The sequence below is a fragment of the Silurus meridionalis genome, chromosome 4 (assembly GCF_014805685.1).
Source record: "Silurus meridionalis isolate SWU-2019-XX chromosome 4, ASM1480568v1, whole genome shotgun sequence".
NCBI classification, from domain to species: domain Eukaryota; kingdom Metazoa; phylum Chordata; class Actinopteri; order Siluriformes; family Siluridae; genus Silurus; species Silurus meridionalis.
In genome coordinates, this window is record NC_060887.1 from 8,647,987 (window position 1) to 8,675,049 (window position 27,063).

The window sequence follows — 27,063 nt, forward strand, 5'->3', positions numbered from 1 at the left end:
ATGCATACATTCCTAAAATGTAATTATTACATTATGCAAGTATAGAAGCTTGAATTCTGGAAACTTCTGGCACCTTTCCCTGACCCGGTCATCTCCCCAGGAGAGAAAGAGGAGGCTCAAGGATGGGTGAGCGGGCAGCTGAACAGATGGCTTTCTTTCCTCAGATTAAAGAGATCCTCTCATCACATTAGAAAGTTTGTTTTGTTGCATGGCAGTTTTCGGGGTCTGGGATCATAAAAGGATCTGACCATCCTTACAGAAGGCAATGAGAAATTAAGAAATAAATGAGAATTACCAGGCAGACCCTTTTTACAGCTCTATTATGTCCACTTAACATTCAGGCGTCTCCACCTCACACCTATAGGCTATGCTTTGCTTTCTTTTCTGCCTGCTAGGATTGGAATGACGAAAGCATATAATAATAATCAATGATAAAAAAATATTTTAGTAAAAAAAAATATATATATATATATATTTTTTGGCTGCATTCCTCTGAGAAGGTGTTCTACTAGATATGTGCCCAATGATCCACATGAGCCTGAATGAGGTTAGGCGCTGATGTCTGGTGTGCAGTCGGTGTTCCGAATCATTCCAAAAGCCTGTTAAAGTGCTCATGCTGGAACAGGTTCAGGAGAGTTGTAATACTGTAGAAAACTGGTGTAAACTCAGTGGTTAAAGAGACCACTGGCACATGCATCAACCGGTTCACCACTTCCTTGGACCACTTTTGATCGATACTGACCACTGCAGACAGCCCACAAGAGCTGCAGTTTTGAAGATGCTTAGACCCAGTCATCTAGCCATCACAATCACAAACCTGGTCCAACTTGAGGACAAAATGTTCACTTGCTGCCTGATATATCCCACTCACTAACACATGCCATGTTGAAGAGATAATCAGTGTTCTTCACTTCACCTGTCATAATGTTATGCCCGGTTGGAGAATAATGACATTCTGTACAATTCTGGGCTTCCGACTTTGTGATTGCAGATTGGTGAGAATGTAAATATGGCTGTGAGGAAGTACGTTGTCCACATACATGTACATGTATCTATGCTTAGCTGACTGAAACAAGGAAATGATATACGCTCAAGTTCTCTAGCTATATATATAACTGAGGAAAGGAGTTGTGGCAATAAACATGATGTTTTCATAGCATCTAAACCATAATCAAATCATACAGAGAAAAGTGAGGCAGACATTAAAAGCCCCATTACACAACATTTAGCGCACATGTTGCCTATCAATATCGTAAACGACACGACGCAAACAAGTTTCTGCTGCCACTGTGTACCGAACATGAACACGAGGAGCGTGAGGGGATTTCGCAGTGTCTGTAAATATTGCAGGGTCACATGACCATCACTCCTTTTTTGGGTCTATTTGCTGTCAAGATTTCTTCCTCGTACCGTCTTTTTCCTTGGCACATTTGCCAACATATACTGTACATTCCAACTTTACAACCTCTTTATCTCTGTAAAGCTGCTTTGGGACAATTGTTAAACATGCGATAAAAATGAAGCTGAACTGAATTAAATGAAATCAATGAGGCCACTCTGTGCAGCTGGAAACTAACAGCTTTAAGATCAATGAAATTACTGAGCGACTCAAGAACGTCGGCGATGGATTTGGATTATAATTAATATCAACAGTCCACTACAATGGCCCACAGGTTGCATTTAATCACTGATCACTACACACCTTAACAACGATTAAACTGCAATGAATGGACATTCGGTGCCACCCAGATGAGGACTGGTTCCCTTTTGACTCTGGTTCCTTTTAAGATTTCGTTCTCATGCCATCTCGAGGAGTTTTTCCTTCCCACAGTCGCCTCTGGCTCACTCACAAGGGGTCAGCAATTACAGAGAACAAACTTATAGGCAATAAACTCACACGGCCTTTTATACAACCTTATAACCGCTTTATCTGTGTAAAGCTGCTTTAAGACAATGTCCATTGTAAAAAAAAAAGTGCATTACAAATAAAAATGAATTGAATTATAATACTGTTGAAAGGTGTGTAAAAGCTGGAGCATGATTACAACTGAGCGCACACACAAACACACCAGACATAAAGCGTCCCAGTTTCGAAGGATTGACAGTGATTGATTTATTACAACAAAATTATACAAACCTGAAAAGTAAAAAAAAAAGGCCAGTAACCAAAACAACACTAGAAGATTGAAGACCAAGAACCAACGCTTATAAATAAAAAGTAAGCAGAGCGAGAATTGTACGGTAGTAAACAGGGAATGGTGAATCAGGGGGGAAGAAAACATTTTAAGGCCATAAAAAACTTTACAACCACATTTGTTTGGAAACACTGTTCAGTTATACTATGCTCAAACACCTTTTGGAAGAGGGGTGGACAACTAGGCAGGACTACGGGACTTCATTACAGTCAGTGCATTATGGTAAGCTACTACAAGGTAAAAGAGTTTTTTTTTCTTCCCTTTGAATAAAAAAGTAAAGCTAAAAAACTAGGGCTCACCACTATTACATACTTATTCAGTGATTAAGCAGCACTTTTCTCATATGTTACAACAGCAACCCTGTGAACATCTAAATTCATCGAGACGAAGAAAGCGACAAGAGAATAAGGCTTTTTCTTCATCTTGGTTTCATCCGAACTCGTATACACCTTTCTCTCGAAAGGCTTTGTTTTAGGTGACTCGATTGATTGGTATATAAACTTTTGGAGACATTTGTATTAGACTCTAATGTTATAATATTCATTCTATATAAACAAAATCATATTCTTTGTAAAGGAGGGAGTATTCTACATTGTAACAGGGGGAGGACACTTTATCACCAATCACAAAGGCTGAACCAGAGGAACAAGTCTTATTGGTAAAAAGGGAAAGTGCTTCTTATCTATTCTCAAAAGCTCTAATTGCTTAAAATATAGGTACAAACTGTTCCGGGCATCACCTTTAATATAGCTATAATCAGAGTAGCTTACATCAGATTGAATTTCGTTTTTGAAAAAAAGAAAGGCCCCGAAATGTGCTTTGAAAAATGAGTCTGAATACATTAGCAAGGCCTTCGAGTTGCCCGGCAGAAAATGTGCATTAGAAAAGAAAATTCACCAACAAGATCAGAATCACACGCCTTCATATACCACAGGGAAGGGAGAGGGGGTGGGAGGGGTGTTTATATTTTATATATAATATATATACATCAGTATTTCAGGCTACTAATAACTATTGTTTATTGTATCTGACATTAAAGGGGGCTTGATCATAGATGTCTCATACCTTAAATAAAACTATCCACATGGGTGAGCGCAAGAGAAACAGCCTGCAAAGGCTTTATGGAAGATTTGACACTACAGCACCAGTTCAACACAAATGGTACAGTATAGGATATATTCATATTTATGTATATTTATATTTCAATTGAACGCTAAAACAACTTAAAAATCTCTTAAAAAAAAAAAAAAAAACAACAAAAGGAAAAAAAACAAAAAACGCAATCTCAGTACTAGTGCAAAAAGATTTGTGTGTGTAAGATCAGGCTCCTTAGTGTCACTCAGATGTCAGGTGTTCCTTACTACTTACTACTTAGTTCTTAGTGTGTGTGTGTGTGTGTCCACCTCCCATACATTCAATTCTTCTTAATGCCTCCTGTTGGGGACTATGCATTCCTGGTACAAAAGTGCCCCAAAAACACTGTTACATAAAAAACAAAACAAAACAAAAAAAAAACGGTGTTTTCCGAATGTTTCCAGCGCGATGGAAGGAGCGCAGTAGGGACATGGCAAGTGAAATGGAACCGGAGTGAACTGGAGAGCCAGCACGGATTGTGACGTCAGGGACGAGGGAATGGTTGGATAGCTTGGTCAGGTCAGTTTGGTATTTTTCGAGGTGGAGCGAGAGAGCGGGGCCTGGTTTGGGCTCTTGTTTCGAGGACTCCGTTTTGCCGGTGGCGCACTGGGATTAGCCACTTTTCGCTTCTCCGTAGCCCTTTCAGACGTCTTCCCGCACACCTGATTTACCAAACCGCTGAGTTGCTCCTGCAGTAGGAAGAGAGAAAAAAATGACAGACAGTGAGTTTAGATTTGAAACTCTGTTTCTACGTCTCCTTTTAATGTATCATACTGTAGAACTTGCTATTCCAGGCGCCTGGAACGAGCCACCCATGTGTCCGGGCGATTTGAATTTTAATACTTAATGTGTGGTTACATGTCTAGCAACCGACACGTGAAAAAGAAAATCCCTACCGACTTTCACGAAGCAATTAATATTGAATGTGAATGTAACTGAATACCAATTGAACGTGTTTTATGGTTATGGTAACCACAACTTCTCAATAAGCTGGACTTAATCATTTAATATCACTGTAATGAACATGTACATTTCACAATACAGGCATTCTCTCCTCTTTTCTCTTCTTCTACTATTATTAACTAGCGAAAAAACTACCTTCCAAAACTCAGCACACTAAGTTTACACAAAGGAAACTGACAAACTGAGCAAAATATTATAAAATGGTCACGAACCTGATTTAATACGTGATCTCTTTAAGACTTTGTATATCTTTGTATAGTCCCCTGATAGTTACTGGACATTCTGACCCCATTTCTCGGCACAATGCAAACCTATATTTGTGCACTGTGTTGCTCTCTCTCCTTGCTGCCTCATACCTTCATTTCTTTCTTGTTTCTAGCTGCATTTCACAATGCACAATGACAATACAGATGAATGTAAATCTAGAGTATAAAACCTATTAGTGTGATAGTAACGATAATAATCAGGACAGGATGGTGACTATGACTGCACAGTACAAAAACTTCTGCTCATCAACACCTTAAACATTCACTGGTTTCCAGTAGTCTGCATTAATACATGAAGTTCCTCAACAATGATGGAACGTAAATGAATGGACATTCGGTGTCACCAAAATGAGGATGGGTTTGCTTTTTAATATGGTTCCCCTCAAGGTTTCTTCCTTACAACATTTTAGGGGCTCCCTGATTAGAGATCCACTTGTATGGAAACAAACTTTTACATTCCATCTATATTCCCATTCGGGACAATGTCCATCATTGAAAGCGCTATACAAATAAAACTGAAGTGAATTGATATCCAAACTTGCTCTGTGCATCAATAGAATCCTTTAAGGACGTTTTACTTTAAAGAAAGGACCTTAGGCTTTGAAAAATTGTAAGAAATACACTCAAACGTGATCATCACATATCACATAGCTTCATGTAGTGTAGGATGTCAAGGATAAATAATTTAATAATGAGTACTATTAATAAAGTAAATTCATTAATAATCCAAATCATTTGCATGTATTTTATCATCACGGGTTTATGATATCACATGGCGTTACAGCAGACGTACCTCAGTGAAACGAAACATCATTTTTAAACCTCGAGGGGACCTGCGCTTCTGAATGTAGCGAAGAGCACACTCCAGACAGAACACTACATTATCACTTTCATGAACCACCTGGTTTGGAACAGTAAACAAAAAGTCATGAGTAGTGATGTAACAAAAATGGAGCAGAGAACATAGAATTTATTATGGAAATAATTTCGGTGTCATCTGTAACAGTTTAGCATTTTCTCTGCACACTTGTTCCTCAGTCTGAGCTGGTTGGCAAAGCTTTTGTTGCAGTTTTACCTGAGGACTATGATCTAAACAAGCAAAGTCATGTGAAAATTAAAGATGTTTGTCAGCCAGCACTGAATAGCACACCTTAGCAATGACAACAGACCTTCTGTGCCGTCCAGATGACGCTGTGGTTCCCTTTTGAGTCTCAGGGTTTCTTCCTCACACTTTCCCAGAAGGTTTTGCCACTGTCACCACTGGCATGCTCATTAATGATAAACTTATAGGCAATAAACTTCATAACCCTTTTACCTCTGTACACCTGCTTTGGGACAATGTCTATTGTTAAAAGTGCGATACAAATTAAACTGAAGTGAATTTAAAGTACATCCTCTTTGAATTTTATGGTCTTTGAATTAGGTAAAAAGAACCTCATATTGCACCATGTCATATACACTGTGTTCCAAATTATTATGTAAGTACCATTTTAGTAGGATTTCAGTAAAAAAAAAAACATTTAGGTGTTATTTTTCGAAATAACGAGTATCAAGCTCAGACAGGTTCGTTGGTTAGTTTGCCAGGTGATTGTAGTTAAAGAAAGAAACCTACTTAAAGAAGTTGTTCCACATCACTAAGTAAGTCACAGTTCTGATGCAATTTTGGAAGAAAGGAAGATCTTTCTCTAGATAAAAAAGCGGGAAATAGTGCATATATACTGTATCTCAGAAACTGAACAGAGATCATCGAAGTATCAAAAGATCTGTGAGTGATTCACAACACAAAGAATGCGATCAGATAGAAGACTTACTAAGAAAGATTTCTCTCAGATGAATGAATAGTATTAAAAGGAGGGCTATTAAAAAGCCACTATTAAGCAGCAAACAGATATTTAAAGCTGCTGCTGTTTCTCGAGTCCCAAAAAACCTTTAATGCAGGATCTTTCATAGGCTGGCAGTTGTGCATGAAGCTGTACTTCTGCCACCCCTAACCAAATCTCACATAGAGAAACATTTGCAGTTTGCACAGAAATACATGAAGACCAACTTTCAAACGGTTTTGTTTACTGACGAATGCCGTGCTACACTGGATCGTCCGGATGGATGAAGATCTGGACGGCTGGTAAATGGCCACCCTTGGGCTGGAATATTGGGAAGTGAGATTTCAGGTCCCTTCAAGATCCCTAAAGGTGTCAAAATGACCTCTGAGAGATATGTGGAGTTTCTAACATTCCTGGAGTTCCTAAATGTTTGGTTGCTATGGGCATAAAAAGAAAAAAAAAATTATGGTGTGGACAAAATCATCCCCTGACCTCAATCCTATCAAGAACCTTTGGGGTATCCTCAAAAAGATCTAGGAGAGTGGGTGGCAGTATAGCTCCAAACAACAGCTCTGGGAGGCAATTCTGGCATCCACAAATGAAATACAGACAGAAACTATACATGGACTTACAAGTTCAATGGACGAGAGAGTTGTTGAAGTCATCTCAAAGAAGGGTGCATATATTAACAGGTAACTTGAAATGTAAATTATTGTTTTTTTGTATAAAAAATATTCATTGAGGTTTGTCGGCATTTGATAATGCACAGCTTTCTTAAGGTCCTTTTCATTCGTTTTTTTTTCCTCCAAGCATTCTATTCAGGTTGAGGTCTGGACTTTGACTTGGGCCATTGCAACACCTTGATTTCAGCCACTTTGTTGTAGATTTGCTTGTATGCTTGGAATCATTGTCCTGTTGTATGACCCAATTTCAGACAAGCTCTAGCTGTGGGACAGGTGGCCTCAAATTAGACTCTGGATACTTTGGTATACAAAGGAGTTCATGATCAACTCAATGATTGCTAAATGGTCAGGTCCTGTGGCTGCTTACAAGCCCAAATCATGACCCTCTACTGATATTCTGTGTTTGGTTTTCACTAAATGTGGCAACCCTCCCAAACAAACCATACTTGGTCAGTCTTTTTTCTAATTGTACCGTCATGAATATGCTAACATGCTTTTAACATGCTAACTAATGCCTGTAGAGTCTGAGATGTAACTCTTGGGTTTTAAGCAATTTCACTATGCAGTCACACAGTCTAATTTGCACATTTGCCTTTGAGGTAAATTTGCTGAGACGTCTTCACCTGGGAATATTGGAAACTGTTTTCTACTTGTGTATAATTTTCCACACTGCAGAATGATGCATTTTAACCCTTCTCAGATTGATGGGCAGCAACAATTTTTTTTTTTTTTAGATCAATTCTGATGTCGATCTTCCTTGGCTTTTTATTAATACATGCCGATATGCTCCAGACCAGTAAACTGATAAATCTTGGGCTGTAATAGATGTGGTCACACTTGCTTATGGTCAATTAATCAAAAACATTTGATTAGCAGCACCTGGCCTCTACTTCTATAAATTCTATAGAAGTCATATGGGGTGTACTTAGTTTTAACAAACGCTGTCTACATTTTGGCTTAATTTTTGTAAAATAAATAATGACACTTTGTAATGTCAAGCTATTGTTTGAAAGGTTGAATTTACCTAATTCTAATACATGATAAGGACCGGATTTTTATAGTGTCCTAATATGTAAAACTGTAAAATTTAAAGAGGGTGTTCTTTCATTTTCACACAACTGTATACTGTAGTTATAATGTAAAAAACAAACAAAAAAAATTAACAGCCATGAACTGTCATTCTAAATATCTTTTCTCTCACTTTAATTTAACAAAACAAAACAAAAGTCTGGAAAGCACTAAATCCTTTGCCCACTAGAAAAATGTTCCTAGGGGTAACTTCCTGACAGTAGCCGAGATTCTGTCTCATAAATGTTAAATGTTAAACATCTCCTATTAAATAACCTCATCGTGATTTTACATATTTCTTTGATGAACGGCACGGTTTCTTCTAATCTGTTTATTAGTATTGACCTGAGTAATGTACGAGTCTGTAGTACAAATACATTTAGCTAAGTTAGCAGAGTCGCCGCAGAGTAAGATAGTAACAAAGTAATGCTAATAATGATAGTAATGATTCCCCAACACCTCCATGTAATCCCAGTAGCACAGTCACTTTAGAGCTGGCCAGCGTGTTCACACCCTTCTGTTTTTGACTTTTCCAGTCTGCCTCAACCCCCCTTCTTTCCCAGAAGTTTTTTTTTCCCAACATTCCATAAGTATGTTAAAAAAAAAAAAAGCAGCTTAAATCCGCCCTTATTACTAAAATGAATGCCCGAAGGTGACGTAACGTTGCTCTCAATTACTTTATTCCTTTCTAAAGAGATCCTGCTGAAGTGGTATACAAAAAGCAAACTCACCATGGAGAGGTAGCAGAGGTGCTGGCACACCTGGCAGCGGCGGTCGGCCGTGTCCTCGCTCAGCCTGGTGCGGTGAATTTTCTTCCTCTCTGTGGGAAATTGGCCATCAGGCTGGTTTCCATAACGGGCAGACAGCCTGAGACCGGCATTAAAAAGCTGCCGCCGCTGGCTAATCTCTGTGTCCCTGAACACACAGAGGAAACAAACTTACTTTTAGAACTTACATGAATCTTGTCACTGCATTTGTCCTGTCAATTATAAACCATTAAAACTGCATTTTAATGTTTGATTGGTTTATAAACACACTTTGGGTGTCACCAAAATGAGGATAGGTTCTCCATTTGAGTCTGGTTCCTCTCAAGGTTTCTTCCTCATACCATCTAAGGAAGTTTTTTCATGCCACAGTCATCAAAGTCTTGCTCATCAGAGATAAATACACATCGTTCACTTAAATTAACATTCTTGTTCTATAATTCTTGCAGTCTGTAAAGCTGCTTTGAGACAAACGTCCATTGTGAAAAGGTCACAAGAAATAATCCTGGTGTCATCTCTTCCCCAGATAAGTGTGATAAATGTGATTCGTCAGACAAGACCACCTTCTTTTATTGCCCCATGGCCCAGTACTGATGTACAGGGGTCACATGTACTCTCTGGTTACTCTGCAGCTACACAGCCCCGAATGAAGCAAGCTGTTCTTTTTCCCTTCTATCAAAGACAGCATTTTATTTTTCAATAATGTGTGCTACAGTAGATTTTCTGTGGGACCAGACAGACAGGTTTACTTTCAATTCCTTCAGACCTGCTGTTCTAGAAAAATACTCTGTCCCAGTTGTCTAGACTTCACTCTTTGGTCCATGTCTAAATTCCCTAACACATCAATTTACAGCCTCATATAGTCCACTATTGCCACTAACAAGATAATTAATGCTTTTCACCCGTCACTGGTTTTAATGTTATAGCTGCTCAGTGCATTTTTGTCCCTGAATTTCCATGAATTGACAGAGCAACTCAAGAACTATGAGGATGGAGTTGGACTGTAATTAATAAACAATCTGCTACAAATGCCTTAGGACTACAATTGTCATAAGAAAATCGGCCCATTAGTGAACAATTAGTTCAGTGAACAGTACACTAAATACATTCGGTGTCACCCAGATGAAGATGGGTTCCCTTTTGAGTCTGGTTTCTCTCAAGGTTTCTTTCTCAGGGACTTTTTCCTTGCCACGGTAATTTAATTAGTTACATTTAAAATGTATTTAAAATGTATATTCCTAACCTACTTATTTCTATGGAACAAAGACCATTGTTAAAAGTGCTACACAAATTAAACTGAACTGGATCGAATTGAAAAATCAGTCAACTGAGGGCAAAGCTGCCACAGTTGGGCCCTGGAGTAAGGCACCTGACCCGCTCTGCTCCTGGGCCACCGTCATGGCGAAACCTGTGCTCTGCAAATGTCTTTATGTCCCGATAATGTACGTCATAGGCTGCAGGGATGATTCTCAGAATCTTGAAATGTTAACAGAAAATTGTTTGTATGTCATTTCAAGAAAAGTCCATACAACACCAATGTAATAAAGTCTGTCAGGTTTAACCTACAATAAATCAGAAGCAAGTGCAACAGCAACACGCTTTCAGAACTGCAGGCAATTGTTCAAGGACTTTTCAACCTATTTCTGTATATAAGTGCACCTGGGACTAGTGATTCATTTTTCAACACAAAAGGTTTTCACACCAAATGCCAACTTTCTTTAGTTAATTGCTGCTATTTAAACTATAATTTTGATAAAAAAAAAGAACATTTACTTTTATTATTTTTAAAAGCATCTTTGCATTAGTGTTGACTGTTATATGTTATAAGTATTGCACCTACAAAAGAAAATTCAAAGTTGCCTTGGCAGACCCTTGAACCCACCTGAGATCTACTACGAGCGAGGAAGCTGCATTTAGAAGATGTTTGTTCTCCTGTCTGGGTTCAGACATGACGATCTGGCAGAGCAGTTTCTCTGTGGAAAACGGTTCCTCTATACTCCTTCTCTTCAAGTCCTGCAGAAAAGGAAAAAAAAAAAAAAAATTCACGAAATGGTGAGACGGAAAATAACAGAACGTCATACACACCCACGATTAAAAAAAGGGGGGGAAACAAGAATAACTTGGCTTACTTGCAATAAGCTGTTCTCTTTTGCTCTTTAAGAGAGACACTCACCTTCGCTGCCTCATAGCCCAACTTCATCCACTCAGCTGTGGCAAAATGCACTGTCTCAGACACACTATAGCCACAACACACCTTGGACACGAAGGTCCCAGGAAAACACACCACGAACTGGCCGCTCTGCTGCACCGTCCGGTGCACCTTCACCCCTTCTCGACGTAGCACCTCTGGAGAGATCTGTGTGAACAAAGTTGCAATCTGATCGTCGAACGGTTCACCGCAATGTTCTTTTCTCTACAGTAAAAATATAACCGCCATCTTACCATAATGTTCTTCTCCAGCATCTCGAGCCCGGGGGTTCCGTTGGCCTGCAGCAGTGTGTGAACTACTTTGTCAAGTTTTGACATCTCATCGGCAGGAATACAGTACCTGCAAAATGCCAAATGAAGATGTACAAAAGTATGGACATCAGCTCTGAAAACAAGTAGTCAAATGTTTTTCTTTCACATATTTTTTTAAAACTCAGTTTTCAAATTTTTCAGCAGGAGTAAGAATAAGAATGTTTAAATTTCCTTTGCCTTAATGGGATTCCAAAAGTATTGGAACAGCAGGGCTAATTCTTTTGCTAAAAACTGTGGACATTTGTGTCAAAAACTAATTGAGAGATGATCGGATTCACCTTTTATTCCCTGATATTTACATCTCCATGTGCTAAACAACTCTGGCAGCCAGAAAAGCTCAAGTCATGGTTGACTAATAATCTTGTATGTTTTGAATTATGAGCAAATCCTTTCCTTCTCCACACTTTGGCCTTTTCCATAACTATGTATGTTGGTTAATAAGCTAGATAATGATTGGTTTCAGATGTTTGTGGCTTATCTCATTACTTTTTTGTGAACTCCAATCTGTCCGTTTGATTATTGTGGTATGGCCTCTATTTCTGCTCTTAAAGCCTTCTTGGATAAGTGAATTGTGAGAATTTCACCCCTGTCCTGTGAAGGTTACTGGTGATATTTCTAACTGTTGTTTTAGGGGATTACTTCACATCTGTCCTCAATGTTTCTGTCAACAGCTGGTGTTGTTATTCCTAGATTACCTTTGTGATGATTGATTCTTAGTACACCAGTGGTTCTTTCATTTTCAGGTCAATCCACATTGTTGCAGTGCCCAATGCTGGTGCAGTGGCTCTGATAGATTATCCTTCTTTTCCCAGTTTCATAATTGTTTTCCTCAAAAACACAAATCTTTGATCTTCATGTTGGTTTATAGCTTTTAACAACAAATAAACCCTTCACAGATTAAACCCAGGGCTCAAACCGAGAGTACACATTCAGCGCTATTGAGCTTATTGTTTAAACAGTGTGTAACAAGAAACACCTGGCAGTCACAGGTTCCAATAATTCTGTTTACTTGAAAAAAGAAAAAGAGAAAAAAGAGTGGGTTAAAACTAATGGTACCATGCTCAGTTTAAACACATCTAGCTGTAACTCGGAAATTCTGATTCAATTTTAGCTTGTGAAATCTATCTTAAATGTGATGAGTGTTAAGCTCAAACAAACAAACAAAAAAATATCCTTGCTGTTCCAATATTTTTGGAGATGACTGGGGATAGTGCATTTCGTGAACACGATTTACACCCAGATGTCAACATAAAGAAAACATTCCACAGCTGTAATTTTGCAACCACATGCCAAGCTTTTTCATTGTATGAGCGGGAGAAAAAATAGACTAAACAAACATTTATTTAAGATTTCTGAAGACGCATTTAATTGGCAATAAAATTGAGTTTCAGCAGTGGTGGGTGGTCAGGACCAGCAAGGTCTTCTCTGCTGTCCTAAACACTACCAGAAGCACTGACCTACATTTACAACCTAAACTCTAATATTTGTTCCATGTTCCATTAATTTATTTCCAACTGTTTATTCTCTTCATTTCGTTGTGTTTCTCTTGGCTGCACTGCTTCCAGTACGTGAATGTGATGTTAGATTTTTTTTGTCTAATCAGATTTCAGCCTCTATGTGATGCCATGTCAATCTAATCTGCTCAGGGCCTTCAAATTCAGTACTGCTGGCCTTTTTACCATAGTCTCCTTAAGAAATAGCTCTGTTTCTTTAATCAATCAGATTTCATATTCGCCTCACAGGGCCAGCTAGCTGGCCCAAAATAGCGTCAGCATTTTTCCGTCCTCTGATTAGTTGGTCAGATGGAAACTGTTACAGCAAACTTCGACTGGCAAAATAATGTGTGTAGCTCTGCACACATAAATACATCTGAGTTAGACTTTTTTTATGCCTACGGAGGAAGAGAAATTGATTTGGTCTCAGACATACTTAAAAATACATTTTAAAGAATAGCTACATCGTGAGGAGGTCGACCAACCCCGAAGCTAGCTAGCGTATCTCAGCCTGGGAAAGGGTTTGTTCTCCACTTCCAGACCAGTGAATACAAGCGATACCACTGGATTACAGCCTCTGAGCAAGTTATGAGTCTGCATCTCTGGACTGTAGGTTGTATTTTATTTATATTTTAATATTTTTGTCATGTAATTAAACAAATGTTGATTCTGAACTGCTCCAGATGATGTAGGTGCACAGTTGCGGTTGTAGTGTAGAAGTTTGGGGTCTTAACTGGGTTTCTCGCTTTAATAAAATGGTATTCACCCTCCACATATTCACTTGCATTTTTGTATTGTATTGATGGTTTCTATAATTGCGACCTGATTAGTGGTGTTAAGTGTTGGATTAAGTCGGGTAAATCTCCACTGAAAACATGCTGTGTCTAGCAGACCCTTCAGGTGTCGTGTACAACGTATCCATTGACAACATCCTGACCGCAGGGTAGAAACACCTGTCCAAACTGCTACACCTGTGTTTTTTTGTTGTTTTTTTTGCAAGCATATCAGAGCTCGCCACATAAAATTTGACATTTTCATTAATAATGTTACATTTAATTGTGCATGACCTTTTTTTATTATTTGTAATGAGATAAATTGTACAGTTAGTGTTAAGCAGTTAATGTAAAGTTAGTGTTAAGCTGGAAAAAAAAAAAATAATAATTTCGGTGCTCCACTACCCAGTGTAAATAAGGAAGGTGATGAAACATACGAAGCAAAAAAACATGAGGTCTTTATTCACTTACCAAATGCAATCAGCACCAGTGTGTAGATAATCTATGTATGGAAGGCTGTATTGGTCCCTGGACCAACATGAGGTAGAAAACACCATGCCTATATTCAGCCAGGGGATCGTCACTCCTGCTTACAGACACAAACATCTCAATTATTAGCTCTATAAGATTCTGCTAAAGACCTGCTATAACTGTTAAAACATTGTTTTTTTTTTTTTTTTTACAAAGAAAACACAGCCTTCAAGACAAAAGGATAAAACTAGAATGGGTTTAATGACGATGCTTACTTTAAGGAGCACAGTGCTGAATAAATTGATTAAAACAGATGTGAAAGGTGTTTAATGGGCAGGAAAATCAGTCTAACCTGGCACAGCACCAAGGTGACGCAAGATGGATCCTGAGTTATTGGAAAGCACAGTAAGATTCCATCCATGCCTGGCAAAGTGAGATGTGTTAGTGAGTATAATAAATTACAAAAATAACAGAAACCTTTCCACAAAAGTGTTAGGTTTACTCTAGGTGATGTAGAACTACAGAGCTGACATATTCAAGTGAGGAATCCTATTAACATACATAACATGCACATTTTAATATCAAGACATGTAATAGTGCTCTATTTTATAATTCATCCACAATTATTAGAACTACAATGTACACAAAATGGTACACGTAATGTAAAAACCAACAAATACACCTTGAACGAAATGTTCTGCACTTTTAATGCAGTTTCCTTGTTTATTGTCTAAATTCAGTTATCCATTTGTTAAGTATAAATAGCAAGTAACTGGAATCCCCTGTTTGTAGACTAAAAGAGATCCTTGCCATTTTCCCATTCCCACAAATTTTCTCACGTGATTTCCGCTAATTTTAATCTTGTAGGTTGGCTCCGTATTCAATTCAATACCATTTTTATTCGTATAGCACATTAAACAATGGACACTGTCTCAAAGCAGCTTTACTGAGATTAAGCGGTTATAAAAGAATGTATAAGTTTGTTTCTTATAATTGTAAGTTTGTCCCTAATGAGAGAGCCAGTGGTGACTGTGGCATGGAAAAACTCCTTGAGATGGCATGAGAAAGAAACATTGAAAGGAACCAGACTCAAAATAAAAAAAGTTCTGGGTGGCACCAAATGTCCGCCATGAAAGACAGCTGCTCTAATATACAACTGTTTTCTCCATGATTGACTGCGCTGATAAAAAAACAAGTGGCCTACAAGTTGTATAAAACTGGAGGCATTTAAATGCAAAGGAACCTTAAAGTCTACAAACTGCTGTGTGAACTGTTCAGGATAGCACCCAAATTGTTTGGGACTTGAAACAATACAATGTTACTGATGCGCAAAGCAAACATGAACATGTATAGAAGTCTATTCATGACCAGAGATGGGCAGTAACAAATGTAACCCGTTACTGTAGTTACGTGAACAACAAAATACTGAACTGAACTCTCACACACACTCACACACACACGTACACACAACTATGTGACTGATCTGCACAAACGGGACTCAACACACACTCATACTCACTTCGTGTGACTGATCTGCACAAACCGGACTCAACACACATCATACACTGCGCACACCCATCATTCAGTACCACTCACACTAATCATTACCACAAAAATGTTTACATACCGTTTTTGCACATCTTCCAGGATTACTGCTAATTGTTCTTTCGCACAATATTCTGTACACATATTTTTGCCACTGTTCACTTTATCTTTGTTGCAGCTATATGTTTAATTGCACAATATTGTTTACATTTTTCTGCTACTGTGCACCTTATTTTATTTTGTTAGGACAGGTTTACTGGCAGAGCTATTTTGTGTATTGTCCTGCACTGCCCTGTGTTGTCCTGCACTGTCTTGTGTTGTCTTTTTGCACTGTTTGCACCATGCAAACATGCACTTTATGTGGCGAAGATCTTTCTACTAGTTCTGGGCCCTGTGTTTTTTTCTGTTTCTGTGACTGTTGTTTTATGTTGTTGTATGTAGCACCTGGGTTCTGGAGGAGCGTTGTTTCATTTCACTATGTGCTGCATCAGCTATATATGGTTGAAATGACAATAAAAGCTTCTTGACTTGACTTGAAGTAGCTTTTTCACATATTTGTACTTTACTGAAGTATTTCACGAGATGTGACATGCATCGGGATCAGTTAGGGAGATGCACATCCCTAATATACGCTTGTTGTTTGTTCCCTTTAGAAGCAGTGAAGGCCATGTATCGAATAGACTTTAGCAGACAATGCTTCCAATCAGCACTTAAGAGTGCAAATGCTATGCTTTAATGATTCACTTAGTGTTATTGAGGATAAAAGGCTGAAAAAAATTCACCTGGCTGACAAGCAGAATCCCTCAATTGAAAAGGACAAAGGAGACATATTTGTTTCTTTCTTTCCCCCTTTTAATTTATGCTGTTAGCCTTTATTCTTGATGGTAGTATTTACTCTTGTCCAATGATTTATTCATGAATTATTTATGAATTATTCAGTGAATTGATATTCTAATAAAGGGGCGTTCAATCTTATCTGCAAAGGGGCATTGTGTCCAAACAGGAGCTATGCCTGCCTTGTTTAATCAGTTCATCTCAGTCTCGAATCATCTATCAAGTGTTGTTTTGCTGATCGATTTTATTGGCTTAATGGATGTGTAGCTAACAGATACAGAAGCTTCTAGAGCTTTGTTCACCAATATCACTTGTAAATTTATGTGGATGATGTGAAATACCACAGATGTGTTGTTTTTGGGTTTACCTTAATATGTTGCGTTTCAAGCCTTCATTTCATATATGTAAATATGCTCATGTCAAGCCTCAGTTTTTACCACATCACCTTCACAACTTTGGAGAGAGTTATCTGCTCCATGCAGAAGAAGCACCTAAGGCAATACCTTGAAACAGAACATTTATGTTTAGGGTCTTTACGGAGCTGTTCGGAATGTCTGTGTAGTAGAGCTGTAGTCTAATTGCAGTGGATTCAACACACTATTTTTGCCAATTAGAAATATCTCTGGAAAAACAAAAACAGTAAGGCTTACTGCTCCATGTATGATGTTTATTGGCTTTTATGTAGTAGTGACAGTACTTCTATACTCAGTAAAGCCAGTTGGCTTGAAAATAGCACCACTGTGGGATGGACCCCTGTGTTTGGTGGTGTTCAGCTGTGGAACTGCTAATGAGATCCTGCAAGCTTAGTATCTATTGGTCTGTTGTTAACAAGCCTCAAAGATGTGCCCAGGTTCGAATGGCAGCAGATGCAGATGGGAGCCTGGTGATTCACACCCTGTTGATGTGAATCCTGCAGATCTGAGTTCTTTTCTGTTCTTGTTTGTGCTGTAGCTTAGGATGCACATGTGAGCTCGTTACTGAAATTGGTGCACTGTTGACAAGATCAGTCGACATGGATGAATCACTCGAATATTGCGTCGTGAGGGTCGAGGCAGCTTTAACCTCATTTATTTAGTGGTTTCTGGGTCAGTGCTGTGATCCCGATTTGTCTTCAGATCGCTTTAACGGGGAGAACTCTGCTGAAGTGGTTATCAGGTTCAGAGAATGAAATGCAACCCAGTAGATAAAATATGACTCCAGTAAAAGGAAACGTGCTCTCTTTAAACTTTCACTTGATTCAAAAAAATATTTAGCCTTTAAATGTACTGGTATCCAAAGTACTATGATTTATTATGACTGTAATGCGCTATTATCATTTTTGTCACAAGACTCTTGCTTCATTACCTGTTTATTTGAAAAGTCTCTGTTAATGTTACACACCAATCTATTAATAGAATGAAATTAGTTAAACACTGACTAATATCGATTAAAATTATAATTAACCCAAAACCTTTATTTTAACTACTTAAAAAAAAAGAAGAATTGTGCAAATAAGCCCAGTTATATTTTTATACAGTCGTAAGTTAAAAGGACTGATTTTGCAATATGTAGTTAAGTAAAAAGTTAAAGTAAACGTCTTTGTAAATTGATGCACAGTCAACGTTACGATACATTAAAGATACATATGAAGCAGCTACCAATGCAAAGCGATACAATTCACCCTATTACAATGCAGCAGGATTCGATTTTAAATTGATTCAACGCAATACGTTTTAATAGAAAAAAAATATCAATTTACTCAAGTGCCTTCTGACTTCAAATGCAGCTCTACCTCTGCCATATTAATCTGTATTCTATGTGACTCTCAGGACACGCCTCTCCGTAGTGTTGATTATGTCATGTTCACGTAGCGGTAGTGGTGCTGAGAGAACGCGCTCGAGAAACAGTTTAGCGAGAAGAAATAAATCTTTATATAAAATATTGGTCACAAATTAGTCATAATTTTATATATGTGTATAAAAAATGTGTTTATTTTTTTAAAAGTAACGTGCGTGGTGTTATTCACTAGCTTCACTGTTCTTGGTTTATTGAACATTGGGGGGTGAAACTCATACATTTACTCTTTACACTATCACAACTCCAGGGTACGCTGTTCTTGTTATCGCTGTATTATCTCCAGATCTTTATGCCAATGCACCGATGTGAATCGGTGAATCTTACCATCCCTAGTGTAGAGATTGGAAGCTAACACTAGGCTCTACACGTGTATAGTAATGCTGCCTTGCATGACTGTTCTTAGACCAGAAAAGAAAGAAAAGAGAGAGGAAATGAGACCTCCACCAGTTCAGGGACAAACGTACACATCATTTTTATCACCACATTTTCTGTGTAAAGCTGCTTTGAGACAATTTTCATTGTTAAAAGCGCTATACACATCAAAATTAAAGGAAACTGCTCTGGAAATCGTCCACGTAATCAAAGAATTAAGGTTCCATACAGTGTATGGCCAAAAGTTAGTGGATACCTAACTATGTGCCTGATATGCAATACATGGGCTTGTTAACTAATCAATTCCAGATGTAGTGCAACTTTGCTGTTATAACAACCTACAATCTACTGTAGGGTGCAAGAGGGGTGCAATTAAGATTACAGTGCATCCCATAAGTGTTCAGTGGAGTCGAGGTCATGTCTTTGTGAATGCCAATTGGGTTTCACCATTACAATCCTGGCATTCTGGACCTTGCTTTGAGTCATGATTATGCTAAAACAGGTTTAAACGGCTTCGATCCGGTCAAGGAAAACTGAATTCTACAGCTTACAAATGCATTCTGCACAATTATGTGCATCTGGCATCAGTTTAAGAATGGCCCAAACTGATTATTTGGTACTTACAAAATTTTGGTAATTTAGAGTGTGTAAACTATTTCATACTTGACACAGGTTCTTACTTTGAAAATGGCTCAGATTTGCTCACAGGAAATCCACTCCCATGAGTCTTTGTATCCACTCGCCCACAGTGCACTGCAACATGGCATTCTTTCTCTTCTACAAGTCTCCAGTACTCTTGCTACAGGAAGACAGAATTTTAAAGACAGATTTAAAAAAGGCAAACTTTGGTGGATCTGAGGGTCAAGACCTTTTACTTAACAACCACGTCATATCACATTTAGGTTGAAAATGACATACCTCTACTTCAGATGTGTCTGGGTCCTGGCTGAAGCACATATTCATGGTATTCCTGGCTGCCCGGTAGAAACTTGTGAGAGAAAACGATTTTCCCTGCAAATAAATAAATAAATAAAAAACCCTTGTAGAGTTGCAGCTTAACTGACTGAAAGCACAACATGTTACATTCTATTTAAACCCATAAACAAACAAAAAACAAAAAAGCAGAGTCAGCACCTTGTATATGCATTTGTGCATTTCAGTCAGTATGCCCCCTTCCTCTTTTCGCTCCAGTCGTCCCTGGCGACCATTCCGGCCCATTGGGTCGAGCTCTCGGAGGCGTTCTCGCACCCCACTCCGGTGGAGAGCGCCATTCACCAGGCCGTTCTTGGGTTCGCAGCGTGGTAGGAGTAGTGCAGCATGTTGCATTACGTCTGCTTGTCCCTCCAAGGGCCCGTTTCTCCTCTCCAGGCTTTCTTTCTCAGACATCACATCCTTCTCCAGCTGAGCCCGCTGTGCTAGAGACAATGAGTCATAAGAAAGCAGGTATTGGCAGTAGGCTTCCTGCAGCTTGGCGAGCCGGTCCTGTGCAGCGCGTGGGATGCCCAGCAGGTCGGCCAGACGGCCCCACGTCTTCAGGTCTGTCACCTGCTGCATCCCACCCATGTCATTCAGGAGCTGAAAGAACCGGGCTAAGTCCAATTCACAACCACCTGTTAAAGTAAGAGAAAAAGGGGGATGATTCTATCTATGCTTTAAACACTGACTCATTGGTCTATTTAAATGTAGACCAATACTAAAAATCCCCTTTTCCAATATAGGGATAAAAATGCCTCTCCTATCCTTAAAACAAAATCATCTGCCAAACAACAAGATTATAAACACCATGTTCACAAAAACTCCATATTAAATTGGTGTAATGATCTGCAGATATCAGACTTTAAATTACCAATTAAGACAATGGTATAAAAGGTAAAATTGCCACTCTATGCAGAAGACCATAAAAAACAACAACAAAAAAAACATCACTAAACCAACAAACAAACCAACCAAACAACCCCTCACAGAGATATAGTCTTTTTTTTTTTACCAAACAAATCATTTGCAATGAAGACCAGAGGATGATTCAATGGAGGAAATTGACCATGTAATTGAGCAGCTATGTTAGGAATTTGACCGGTACCTATTTTCAGTCATGCTATTTCCTAGACCTGTCGCATCTAAACCCCCACCCAACAGACATAAGTAACTCACACAGAGAAAGGCCAGGTACAAGAATAAATGACTAAAATAATAAAGATTGATGTTTAATAATGAAAATGTTAAACTTTGCAAGGAATTTGAAAGTGGTCTGCTCAGTACTCTTTATCCCCTGTTATAAATTTCTGAGCCTTATGTACCTAATCAAAAAAGCCATCCTTAAACGCCTGGTTTAAAAAGTGAGGCTTAAATAAACACACTCAGGGATCATACCTCATTCAAATCAATGCTGGAGATGTGCAATACACATACTGCGGACAATAAAGCTTGAAATTATTTGAACACGAAGATGGATATGGACAACAGAAGAGAACAATTTTTGTAAGATAATTAGATTACTTATAAATAGAATTAACTATTCCTATTTATCACTGAATTAGATTTTGGTCATAGAAGCACTTAAGGTTAGCAAGTTTATTAAAAGGAAAGATTCGTATTGGACCCAAAAACAAATCCATTTTGATCTAATCCCAATGACATCGCCAGGGTTGATGCCAGTGAACCACCAGTGTTTTGTATTGTTTAAAGTCAATAATCACACTCTTGATATCACCCAAATGAGGATGGGTTTCCCTTTTGAGTTTGGTTCCTCTCAAGGTTTCTCCTAATAACATCTAAGGGACTTTTTTCTTCCCACAGTCGCCATGGCTGCTCATTAGGAATACATACACAGTGTTCACCTTAACTGTTAAATTCTGTAAAACTGCTTTGAGAAATAAACTTGACTTGACAAAGCAAAAAATACCAATAATTAAAGTGGTTAAGAATCATGGAAGAAAAAAAACCCCCAAAAAACCGAGCACCTAAAACCAATCATGTACCAAAGATAAATGCCACCCCCTGCTGTCCCAAACCAGAGGAAAAAAAGGGAAACAGGAACACGTACAAATGATAAGCACGGGTCACTAATCACTACTGTAATCAATATCTGTTTTATAGAGAGCACAGGAAAGCGTGAGATGAAAACTAGATTAGTATTGTCAAATAAAATGAACAGCTATGTTACTATAGAAATGGCTGCTTAAAGACTTTTTACACTTTGAAACAATATTGTGGTTTTGGGGAAGTGCATTTAAATACATACATTAGGAATTAATTTGTGATATTTAGTAAAAATGTATACAGCCTATTTAGTTTGATTCGAATAAGCAATTAAATTCATTTTTATTTGTATAGTGCTTTTAACAATGAACATTGTCTCAAAGCAGCTTTACACAGATAATGTGATGATTAAAAGTGAGTATGTTCTTTATAAGTAAGTTTGTCCCTGATGAGTGAGCCGGTGGCGACTGCAGCAAGGAAAAACTCCCCGAGATGCATAAGGAAGAAACCTTGAGAGGAACCAGAGACTCAAGAGTGAACCCATCCTCATCTGGGTTGCACTGAATGTCCATTTATAGCAAAAAAAAGTCTAAGTTAAGCAGGTGTCTGAACCAAAAACAAACAGAGCGGAATCAATTTATTTCTTCGTCGTTATGAGTAGTCGCTGTAGGTCCCATTGTGAACCTTTGTGTGCACCGTGTGCGCTGTAAATGTGGGTCATGTTGGAGTGGCACTGAGAGGCTGCCAGGTGGTTTTGTAAAGCTGAATGTTCTCAACTGACTACAGGTGGCCAGATTGAGTGAGCACACTGGCCTTGACTCCCGGAGTGTCTGGATCTGGTGTGGTCTATTCAAACAAGGCCAGCGATCAGCTAGGAAGAGAACTCATTTACACAGAACCCACAAGGTTGTGCTGCATAATAAGAAAGCAAGCAAGAAATATAGGTCATAATCATGAGAGCAGGAATCCAGAATGACACTGTTTATGCAACATATTCATACAGATGGTTGATGTCGGAGAGACAAAACACGCTTTTCAGTACAACTATGCTTTAAAAATAAACGTTTAAGCTGGTTTTTATATCATGGTCTATTCAGTACACCTACAAAGAATTTGTCAATGATATAAACGCAAAAGGAATGTAAAGTGCAGTTTGTTTAGTCAAGTATGATCAAAGCTAAAGTCCAATCCAGCGTGTAAACTGGACATCAAAACCCATGAGCCTTTGCGAAATAATAGTTTAAAGCCACTCCTTGTGTTTCAGTGTTGTTTGACCGGCACGCTTGTCGACTTGTTTTTTCCATTACCTCTTGGCAGAGTTTCTGCCATTATCTTAAGGGCCTTTTAAATCTTTATCACAGCTCAAGTGAAGTTTGTTAAATGAGCCCTTGACAGGCTAATAGATCGAGTCCACATAACTCTATACATAAGGAGCAGAGATTGCTTAAGAGACATTGTAATCAGAAGCAATTTCCTTGGCACAACAACAAAATATCTGTTTATATGTATAAATAAAATTCGGTTCACATGCATGATTTATATTACTCTGCTGAGCTGATATATACACAGTATGATGGCACGTGTACAAACGGCCAACAAACCGATGTTATGCTTTCTATCGATGAATCAATCGCCTTTTTATCCCCTGTAAAATGTCTACTTAAAGTCTTCATGAGCAGGACAGCAGTGAAATGCGGCACCTGCTTGGATGGGTTTTATCAGTCTGTGTAAAGCCCATCACATTATCAAGTTTCGAATATAATACATGATCCACAGCTCAGACCACAGACAATCTGCCAGCGAGGTTTTAATTACAAACTAAAATGACTATGCTTATGTCTGGTTCATTATGGCAAACTACTGTTCCACTGCCTGATGTAGACTGAAATGAGGAGGGCTGTGTTGGCTAAACTGGCCTCCTGCCCAATGTAAAGTTCACAGGAAGGAGTCCCAGGCCAGATCCAACACCGATTTTTCACATTGGTTTGGTGAAATCTGTTAATGGATTCTTTAAGTCAGCTTTTGTCACACTATTAATATAACCAATTTTGGTCAAACCATCACCTAAATGTCAAAATATGACAGACTGCATACCTGCACAAGCCGAGGTGGAAAGTAACGAACTACATTTACTTGCGTTACTGTAATTTAGTAGTTTGTTGTGTACTTCTATTTTTAAAAGTAGTTTACTTAACTACAATTAACTAAATCATATCCATTACCGAGTATAAAATGACATAAATAAAAAAAAACTGCCCTCTGAAAACTACAAACAAACACACTAAACTCATAAGAAAGAAAGATGGAGACGGACAAAACAAAAGGCCAATGACAAAGACCCAGTTAAATCTGCATTTTTCAAATTTTCTCATTATCATAAAGAACTTCTGTTTCATAAAGAGTTTCATCTCTTTCATAAAGTGTTTCTGTGGTTTTGTTATTGCATTTTAACTTGTTTAATTTTGACTTATAACCCCTTGTACTTTTTGAACTACACTAGACTCCATTACCTCTCTCTATTCTTACTCTAAATACATTTTAAATGTAAATTTTTCTTTTACTTGAGTACATTTTTAGACCGGTAACTTTACTAGTTTCCTTACTTTACTTAAGTGAGTCAAATTTGATTGAAGTAATAGTACTTTTGCTTGAGTAGAACTTTTTATTACTCTTTCCACCTCTGTAAACAAGTTTAAAATGATTAATGACTATGTATTAAAGCGAGATTAAAAACATTATTTCATTTTGCTTCCATACCAATTAATGGAGGCTTCTCTATGTTGATGCCTTGAGCACGCAGGTGTTTCTTGATGCAGGCAAGCCGCTGCACGTTAGGGCCCCAGCGTCGGCCCAGCTTGTGTACATGTTGCACGTGTGACACAAAACGCATCTCCTCTTTCAGCTTGCACTCGGGCTGCCACCCGGTTGGTGGAACCACCCGGAAGAGTCCGACGGGCCCGGCCTGTTCACGTACCAGTTCCACATACGCCAGAGGGTCGTGGAATTCTCGTGGGCTTGGACGGAACACTGGAACCTCGGCCATCTCCGCTATGTTGATACACTTGCCCCGCTCTTTGACCTGAGCAACTTTGGGCTCTGCTGGTTTAAGAGATTTGGCTATGTTAAGTGAATCACCAGGGTCAGTAGGATTGTTTGTTTTGATAGGCTCGCTGGGTCTCAGAGGCTTGGCTGGTTTGGCAATTGTGGCTGGTTTCATGACGTCCCTGTGGTGATTATGAACTGAGGTAGCGGAGCTGTTTTTGCCCCGAGATGTGGCTTTACACTGCGTCCGTTTGACAAGCGGTAACTTCCCAGCAGCGGCTCTTTTGGGTCTCTGGGATCCCGTCACTCGCAGTTGCATTGTTCCTGTATGCAAGGTCTTCTGGGCTGCTCTCCTGCTCCGTGTATCCAGAGGAATGACCTGCACCTTGACCCTTTTGACCTCCACTTCTGTCCCTGCTTGGTTCGGTTTAACCACCGCCATCTCCAGCTGCCTCTTCGATTGTCGCAGTCCACTGCGTCTGACTGTGGATGACGGTGGCAACTGTTTTTGTGTCCTGCTGCGACCAGCTTGGGCTTTTCCTGAGTTATTGTGCTGAAGGTGTGTGTTGGTGTGTTGTGAGCTCAAGTGCCGCCTCTGGGCACTTAGCTCTAGCTTTGCCTCTTTCAACAGTCTGGCTTTGGTGTAGGTCACATGGCCCTTGGGGTATTTCACAGATTTGGTCAGGGGAAGCGGTAGCAAATCTTCCTTCCTTGCCTTCCGACTGTTAGCTGAAGCGGCTCGCTGGGGTCGGCTCATTTTATGTGGCTGGTAGGGAGAAAAAAAAAAAAGTGCAAGGATGCTGAGTGTGTCATTTGTAAAGTAGTTAATTGATTTTTGGATCCGTCTACAAATCGTTATTAACATGTCAATAGATTCACAGGTTGACATTCAAATAAAGTTGCTTATTTGAAAAAAGAAAGGGGATAAGCCACATTTCCCCACTAGAGGGCTTACTAAAGGCCTCGCTGCCCCTCTTTTAGAAGTGTGTGCACATCTACTGTGATTGTTCAGCCTGCAAACGTGCGAGTGGTGGGGGGAGGGGAAGAGACCATGTCGCCCAACCTTGCCATCCACTAGCACATTCATTACCCACACACCATGTCAAAGTAGTTTATGACACTCAACAGCGAACACTGTGCTTTTGTTTAGCTTTTATCTAGCATGACTAGCTCCAGTGCACTAAATGTGTGTGAGGGGAGGGAGGGGGAAGAATAGGGTTGAGAAAAAGATAGAAAGAGAGACAGACACAGAGAGAGAGAGAAAGAGCGAGAGAGAGAGAAAGAGAGAGAGAGAGAGAGAGAGAGGAGGGGGATTAGGCAGTGCCATGATGACATCATTTGTTGCTATAGGCCTGCTACAGGCTGTTACTGTAAAAGGTACAGTTTCCAGAACTACAAATGCTTATGTTTATGCATTTTTTTTTAATGGCAACACAAAATGTCTTTTTGTCTATTGTACACATGTGGTATATGTGATTTATGGCACTCTCCTTCCATTTCCTTCATTCCTCATGCCGTGTTGCAAGTGAGAAATGTCTACAAATGTCATTTGTTTTATCAAAAAGAAATATCTCTTTCCGTCTGTACAACATGTATAACGGCCCATTTTTAATCCATTATAGAAAACATTACCTGCTGTTTGTGTTCCAGTGCAGGTTTGCTGGGTCGGAGATTGTGTGTGCTTGAAGCCCTGCTTGTTTCTGGACCTCTCTCCCTTCCTTGGGCTCCGTCTTTCCCCCTGACCCTCAGGCTTCTCTCACGTTCCCCACTTGGCCGGGAATGCCCATTGAAAACTGATGCACAGGCAAAGAGACATGTCAGGAGGAAAAGGCTTTTTTTTTTTGCCAAAGAACATTTTTAACAGTTAAAAAAAGAAAAAAGGGGTTTTGATATTTATTGAAATCTCAATAAAGATGTATTATGCAAATAAGCTAAATAAACAAGGCTCAGCTATTTATTTGAATAGATATACTGTCAGGCAGATGGACGAAGAGAGGTAAACAGGCAAACTGACAAAAAAACAGACAAAGAAAACAGAAGGACAAACAGACAGTAACGCAGACTAACAGATAGACAGACAAAAAGACAAAAAGGCAGACAGGGAGACAGACTACTGGACAGACAGTCAGGTGACAGGCAGTAAGGCAGACTAACAGGTAGACAGTAAGGTAAACAGACAGACAGTCTGTAAAGCAGACTAAGAGACAGACAGTTAGGTAGACAAACAGGCAGTCAGTCAAGCAGACTAACAGACAGACAAATAGAGAGGCAGACAGACTAAGAGGCACGCTATCAGACAGACAGA

At 39.1% G+C, this 27,063-nt stretch overlaps 1 protein-coding gene across 2 annotated transcripts; it reads right to left on the reverse strand.

The window, feature by feature from the left end:
• Nucleotides 1–2,084: 2,084 nt before the first annotated feature.
• Nucleotides 2,085–26,687, reverse strand: jarid2a (jumonji, AT rich interactive domain 2a). Of its 2 annotated transcripts, none has more exons than XM_046847289.1 (13): nucleotides 26,391–26,687; nucleotides 24,474–25,524; nucleotides 19,872–20,347; nucleotides 19,656–19,748; nucleotides 19,418–19,536; nucleotides 14,503–14,573; nucleotides 14,151–14,265; nucleotides 11,336–11,441; nucleotides 11,148–11,249; nucleotides 10,776–10,906; nucleotides 8,861–9,044; nucleotides 5,352–5,459; nucleotides 2,085–4,018 (listed from the first exon to the last, which is right to left on the reverse strand). In XM_046847289.1, the coding sequence occupies exons 2-13, from the start codon at nucleotides 25,513–25,515 to the stop codon at nucleotides 3,845–3,847; spliced, it is 2,721 nt and encodes a 906-aa protein (XP_046703245.1). In that variant the 5' UTR covers nucleotides 25,516–25,524; nucleotides 26,391–26,687; the 3' UTR covers nucleotides 2,085–3,844. The 2 variants fall into 2 exon arrangements, with proteins under 2 accessions (XP_046703245.1, XP_046703243.1); XM_046847287.1 differs by having other exon boundaries at nucleotides 11,067–11,249; nucleotides 26,391–26,685.
• Between the last annotated feature and the right edge of the window lie 376 nt (nucleotides 26,688–27,063).

Bases quoted from the DNA above. Each gene is read 5' to 3' on its own strand.
- jarid2a (XM_046847287.1), bottom strand. From the start codon at position 25,515: ATGAGCCGACCCCAGCGAGCCGCTTCAGCTAACAGTCGGAAGGCAAGG. The intron at 19,749-19,871 runs GTGCTGACTCTG...ATTTATTTGCAG, and splicing joins TGCACAAATGCATATACAAG to GGAAAATCGTTTTCTCTCAC. The intron at 11,250-11,335 runs GTAAGATGGCGG...TTGTTCACACAG, and splicing joins TGCTGGAGAAGAACATTATG to ATCTCTCCAGAGGTGCTACG.